The sequence below is a fragment of the Bison bison genome, unplaced genomic scaffold (genome assembly GCF_000754665.1).
Source record: "Bison bison bison isolate TAMUID 2011002044 unplaced genomic scaffold, Bison_UMD1.0 scf7180017864068, whole genome shotgun sequence".
In the NCBI taxonomy this organism is placed as follows: Eukaryota; Metazoa; Chordata; class Mammalia; order Artiodactyla; family Bovidae; genus Bison; species Bison bison.
The window spans coordinates 10,625,482-10,632,774 of NW_011494640.1; the positions used below are offsets into that span (position 1 = coordinate 10,625,482).

The window sequence follows — 7,293 nt, forward strand, 5'->3', positions numbered from 1 at the left end:
ATATGCTATCTAGGTTGGTCATAACTTTCCTTCCAAGGAGTAAGCGTCTTTTAATTTCATGGCTGCAGTCACTATCTGCAGTGATTTTGGAGCCCCAAAAAATAAAGTCTGACACTGTTTCCACTGTTTCCCCATCTATTTCCCATGAAGTGATGGGACTGGATGCCATGATCTTCGTTTTCTGAATGTTGAGCTTTAAGCCAACTTTTTCACTCTCCACTTTCACTTTCATCAAGAGGCTTTTTAGTTCCTCTTCACTTTCTGCCATAAGGGTGGTATCATCTTCATATCTGACGTTATTGATATTTCTCCCTGCAATCTTAATTCCAGCTTGTGTTTCTTCCAGTCCAGTGTGTCTCATGATGTACTCTGCATGTGAATTTTAATTCAGTCTAATTTCTTTTTTGACGTGTCAAATGCTCTTTCAAATTATGTACTATGCGTGTTTACCTCTTAAAATTTCCTTTTCACTGTTTTACATCTTAATTTTGCTTTTTTCTTGCTTCAAGAAAGAGAAAGAGATGGTCAGGCTTAAGGAGGAAGAGAGTAAAATAGAAAAAAAATTTACTCTAATTTTCTACCACATTTTAAGACCTATGAGAATAAAGTTTGTTACTATGCTAGTAGTTTATTTGAAGTGCTTGATGAAAAAGAAAATTTGGAGAAAATGACATGTTGTCCAATTTGTAAGCACACTGCATTTAAGAAACATCTGCAGAGTATTCTTCCCTAAATTGCAAAAAAAAAAAAATGTTGCATAAGCAAGTCTCTTAAAAAGGGAAAAGACCCCTTATCTACCCTCTTTGGCTTAAATGTTCTGTACTTATTAGAAAAAAATATGCTTTCCTTGGACCTCATTTATGCAAAAGTAGCTTCTGGTGGTACATAAAGTAATGTCTAACATGAATGTCCAAGGTGAAAAGAGACACAGAGTATACAGCTAATGGTGACACCAGTGGTTTGTGAAAGCTGTGGGTAAAAAGCATGGATTGACAATAGATAAACAAATACAGTCTATAAGATATGTGGATCCATGGACTGCAAACTGAAAGCAGGACTTCTGTGATGTTCATAAATGGAAACGCTAACTTAGTATAATGTACATTATAAAAATCCATTGTACAGGCATTGTTTTGAGATTATTGCTTTTACGGAATTTATTTGACCCAGAAAGCTTGTTTTAAAATGTAAAGTTTATTATATGAATCATCTGAACGCAGAAAGGAAAAGAGAAAAGAAGATGACATGGTTTTTTTATGTTAAATTGAATGTAGTCATTTGGCATAATGCATGTGAACTGATGAACTTTGAGTGTTCAGCTGCTCAACACTGCCCCACTGTTGGCGTTACAAAACTTTTATATTCCCAGAAAGTAGTTATTCACTTAACTTAGGTTTCAAATGACTTTTATCTCTTTTGGTTGTTGAATTCTACATTAGTAATCTAATACTGTAAGTTAGTTGTCATCAGAATTTAACAACTGAAGTATCGTAACACCATGGTTGTACCAAGATTGCTTTCCAAAAACGGAGAATGTGGTACCTCCAGGGTGACCACATGAAAGTGTCCTAGGTGAGAGTGTCCTCTTTTATCTTACATCATGGGAAAATAATGTTTTTGTAGCACTTAAGCCAGAAACCTTGTCCATTTCTCTGACTGTTCTCTCCTAGAGATAGATAGGATGCAAATGCATCCATGTCTACATATGTAGCTTCTGTAATTTTTCTTTCCACTGCCAATCTGGGTCACAACTCTAATTTACCTGAGAGTAGCTGTCTAGATACTCTTCTCTTGCAAATATAATACCAAGGAGGTAGCAAAGGAAAGTTCATTCTGATTTTAATTTTCCTTCTCAGACAGCCATGTCTTTTTACCCACTCTTCTGACTATTCTCTACTTTATTTCAATTTGCTTTTGGAAACCATTTGGCAATCATCTAATATAAAATACAGATTTTGGTAGCAAAATATTTTAAAGAAACATCTGTGATATTACTCTCTAAATATCAAAAAAAAAGATGGATAAGCAAATCTATGAAAGGGAAAGTCTTTATATTCACTCTCTTTCACTTAAATGTTCTGTGTTTGTGGAATAAATAAATGTTTTCTATAAATTCAATCTATGCAAGAGTTGCTGTGGTGATACGTAAGTTAATACCTAGTAAAGTATCCAGATGAGGAAGAAAAAGATGGACCAAGTAGTTTTGTAAAATATAAAGGGAAAGGGTATCAGATGCGTGTTTTGTAATTTGAGTTCATAACTGATCGCTAAATAAGCTATAGAATAAAATTCTCATTGGTTCTCACAGTTGGTAAAACAAAATAAATAATTTTTTATTACAATATATCTTTGAGTGTTTAATTTAGAATATTTTCCTTTATTAAGCCAAACTGAGAAAAAGTCTGATAGGGTATGTTATTCTTTATATCAACAATCTGCAAATTTTTTTCTGTTAAGGGTCATATGTTAAAATTTTTAGTTTTGCAGACCATACAGTTTCTGTAGCAAGTACCCAACTCAGCTAGAAACAGTCATAGACCATTCTATGTCAGTCACTCATTCATGTCCAACTCTTTGCAACTCCGTGGAGTGTAGCCTGCCAGACTCTTCCATCTTTGGGATTCTCCAGGCAAGAATACTGGAGTGGGTTGCCATTTCCTTCTCCAGGGGATCTTCCTGACCCAGGGATTGAACCTGGGTCTCCTGCATCGCCGGCAGACTCTTTACCATCTGAACCACCAGGGAAACCCATAGACCGTTCACCATGGACAATATTTAAACAAATGGGCACAGCTGTGTCCCAGTACAACATTACTTACAAAAACAAACAGTGGGCCAGTTTTGGCTCATGGAACATAGTTTGCCAAAGCCTGCTATAAATTGTTTTCTGCTAATATGGAAGGTTAATATAAATTATTTTAAAACAAAAGCAGAGAGGCCCCTCCATGCCTTAACAATGGGTGAAAGATCCTCTGCCCTTGGGGTTAAGAAGGTGCTGGAATGGGCCAGAACAGGGTACCGATGACAGGAGAGACACATTTGATGAAGCTTGACCCGCAGGAGGGCTCTTTGTAGGAAAAAGGCTGATTCTACCAGCTTTGTATCCTTGGAACAACCTGCCCCTCTTATCCCTCACTGCCCCTTGAAAAGAGGATGACAAGTTCTCCACATAGAAGGTCTTAAATCTCAAGAAAATCTGAGTTTTCCTAGACCCCCCAGGGTAGGCACCCTCCTCCTCATTTTCCCCTTTCATGGGTGATGGAGTTTGGTCTCCTTTGAAAGCTCACAGATTAGCTACAGGAGCCTCTGGGAGGTGGCAACTGCAACCTTTCAGTGACATGACTGACAAATTCCTCCTCCATCTAATCAAGGTGCCCTGTGACTTCACCAAAGTGCTTCTGTTCTTGTGTTCTTTCTTGAGAAGTTTCTAGAACCCATAGTTATACTAGATGGTCTTCCTCTCTGCAAAGTGAGACCCAAGCTTCTTCCCAGCAGGAATGAGACAGCAATAGCAGAGGTCTCCAGGGAGAGAGCTCCACATTGGGAATATTCCAAGGGTCACCAGTTGGGACTTCATTCTACAGATGGAGAACCTTAGAGGACCTGACCCACTTGCTGAGAGCCTGCATAGTGCAGAGGACATCAAAGCCCTCTTCCTCCCCTCCTCTACATCTTCTGCACCTGTGATTATGCTCTGGTGTTACCTTTCCTCACTGTTCTATTGGGAGATAGGAGGACCAGGGAGCCTTTCACTTTTTTACTAAAGGGAGATGACTGAAAGAACTTAAATTCATACTGAAAATGAAAATATAAATGAAGTAGTATGTAATGAATAGGTACATTTAAAAAACTCAGAATAAAACATAGAAAAATGGAAAGGGAAACAAAACAAACATATGATTGACCAATCAACTGGAAATGTTATTAGAGAAAATGACTCATGTTTCTACATGGGCGTATTTCAATGGGAAATCGTCCACTTGGAATACTACCGGTAGGGCTTTCCAGGTGGCACTAGTGGCAAAGAAATCGCCTGCCAATTCAGGAGACATAAGAGACGCAGGTTCCATCCCTGGGTCGGGAAGATCCCCTGGAGGAGGTGGGCGAGGGCATGGCACCCCACTCCAGTATTCTTGCCCGGAGAATCCTGTGGACAGAGGAGCCTGGCAGGCTACAGGCCATCGAGTTGCAAAGAGTTGGACACGACTGAAACAACTTAGCACGCACATATGCGTACTGCCTATGACAAGATTTTATGTCCATTCCTTTCTGAGAAAAGAGATTTGTTTGTAAAACTGAGAGATTAAGAAACGCCAAACTGTTACAATGGACCCTACTGGACTCTGGATGAGAAAGAAGCCTTCTATACTGAGTGATACAGCAGCCGAGAAATTTTCCCACGTGATACACGTATTCGCACACTTGTGGATGGGTAGAATGAAACACACATGCAGTGATGACCTCCATAAGCTAATCTACTATAGTGCCCAAGATGCTGCATCAGGAAACAGTCCATGCCCACGTCACACTTTTCCAGTGCAGGAACTGGCCCCCGTAGCTTGGTTACTGGTTACGTGGCCATTAGTCTTTGGGATAGAGAGCAGATGCTGAGCTGACTTGCAATGCTTGCCTGACTCCTCTAAAGCTACCTACTGCTTAAGACTCTCCTTATTACAGTTACAAGAGTGTGAAGACAGAGTAAGACAGACAGTGAGCAGCTCACTGATAGAAATCTCAGTCTCTCTTACCTTCACTCTTCAAATTCAAGCTGCCTTGGCTGAAAAGAAAAGCTATTGAAAGAGGCCAGTGAGATTGCAAAAGGTTTCCCTGACCTGTCTCTGCTGCCCCTGTTCTTACCAGATGTTGTACAGTAAATGATCTTCACCTAAGGAACTGTGGAAAAAACTATTAAAAAACAATAATAAAATGTAGAAAAGTGGTTAAAAAATAAGAAGTAAAAGCTAAAAATTTCTATATTAAAAGGAAAGGGCTTGCAATATTTCATTGCAAAGCTCCAAGAGATGTTTTATGAAAAATGATAAATATGGGTTTGTAACTTTGTGGTGTGTGTCCTGTATCTGGTATTTTAATTAGCTGCCATATGTGGATGAATGCTTAAGCATATTGTAGATATTGTTCAAACATTTATTATATAAGACATTTAGTGAAATGTTATTTTGCATCAATATTTTTAATCATCTTTTCTAACAGCTTTAATGATCCTTAAAATAAAAACATCTGAATTTATTTATTTATTTATTTATTTTTTAGCGCTGCTTTACATTTATGGACCGGGGTTTTGTGTTTAAGATGGTTAACAATTACATCAGCATGTTCTCCTCTGGTGATCCCAAGGTAAGAACCATGTTCAGGAGTGATGGCTTTCTAAACTGTTACATTACAAATAAATACACTGGTCTCTGTGTATAATCTGTCTAAAACAATAACCTATCCATTATTTGTATCAAAAAACAATTTCTATACAATGAAAGGCAGGCTTTTAAAATGGCTCGTCATCTCAGCAAGTCTCCCAAGTCCTCCCTTCGTGGGGAACAAATGGGCGTGGAGTTAAAGTGTTCACATTTCGTTTCTGTTTCTTGTGGGCTGTGAGAGGAGTGATTCCAGCTGCAGTTCTTCTTCCTCAGGTTTTCCCAGGACTGTCTTGGTTTTAGCAAGTTCCACTTCTCTGAAAATTTCCAGTCTTGGGCAAAATGGAACAGTTGATCACCTTACATAAATAGTGACTCTGTGTCAGGAGACAGGGAATAGTACTAATATCTAGGGAGCAGTGGTTCCCAAAGTGTGGTTCCTAGACCAGTGATCTCAGAGCTGAGCTACTGCAGGTGGGGCCCAGAAATCTGGAATGCAGCAAGATTCTTATCACCTTCAGGTGATTTCTGTGTTCTTTCAAGTTTGAGAACCACTGAGCTATATAATATAGCATATGCCAGAGGGACATAAGACTGGAAATGGGCCAGACTCTGAAACTTGTATCATTAAGCATTAAGGTTCTTTGTGTTGCAACCAACAGAAACTTACTCCAATTTGAGTAAAAGGGAATTTATTGGAAGGATATTGGGAGAACTAGGCTTGGAAAAGAGCAGAGACCAAGGCACTTCCAGGGCAGAAGAGTAATCACAAAGGATGAACCTGGGGCCAAGGTCTGCTGCTCCTTAAATAATGAAATGGGACCATTTTCTCCCTCTTAACACTGCTTACATGTATACCGTGGAATATTACTTGGCCATGAAAAATGAAATAAGGTCATTTGCAGCAATGTGGATGGACTTCAAGATTGTCTAAGTGGAGTAAGTCAGACAGAGAAAGACTAATACTACACGACACAACTTCTATGTGGGATCTAATTTTTTTAAGATACAAATAAACTTATTTAAAAAACAGATGGACTCACTCAAATTTATGGTTACCAAAGAGGAAATGTGGGAGGATGTGATAAATAAGAGATTGGGATGAACATATACAGATTGCAATAATACAAAATAGATATCTAATAAGGACCTACTGTATAGCACAGGGAACTCTAGTTAATATTCTGTAATAACCTACTTGGGAAAAGAATCTTAAAAAGAATGGATATATATATATATATAAAATAACTGATCCACTTTGCTGTACATCTGAAACTAACACAACATTATAAATCAACTATACTACAATAAAAAAATTTTTTAAAAGATTTACACTCCAGAGAGGAAGCATGTAACTGGTCTGCTTTGGGTCACGTGAAAGAGAAGGCACCTGAATTAACAGTTCCCCATTAACCTTTCCCCACTGGGAGGAAAATAAGTCCCCAAGAGAAGTCATCTAGGTATTGGGAAAGAATATAGAAATATATTTACGAATATAGAAATAGAATATATTTATGTTTATAGAAATAAACAAATATAGAAATTCCAAAAGTAAATAATGATCTTCTTGGAGCATTTCCTGTTAGGCTTAGGAGCCTGAATGTTATTTTTTAGCTGTGGAGATTTAGCTAGGAAAACTGCATGATTATATGTCATTCAGTTTTGAAAATCTAGTTCTTTCTGTAAATATTTTTTAAAAGAATGCAACCTAGCAACCTAGATGTCCATCAGCAGATGAATGGATAAGAAAGCGATGGTACATATACACAATGGAGTATTACTCAGCAATTAAAAAGAATACATTTGAATCAGTTCTAATGAGGTGGATGAAACTGGAGCCTATTATACAGAGTGAAGTAAGCCAGAAAGAAAAACACCAATATAGTATACTAACGCATATATATGGAATTTAGAAAGATGGTAA

General features: G+C 37.9%; 1 protein-coding gene across 3 annotated transcripts in view; it reads left to right on the forward strand.

Moving 5' to 3' along the window:
* The window catches only part of DOCK10 (dedicator of cytokinesis 10), a 240,864-nt gene that overhangs the window by 185,372 nt on the left and 48,199 nt on the right, over positions 1–7,293 (forward strand). For all 3 annotated transcript variants that reach the window (XM_010837054.1, XM_010837053.1, XM_010837055.1), the window contains exon 29: positions 5,272–5,355. In XM_010837054.1, coding sequence (XP_010835356.1) covers positions 5,272–5,355 — 84 coding nt within the window. The remainder of the gene's footprint in view (positions 1–5,271; positions 5,356–7,293) is intronic.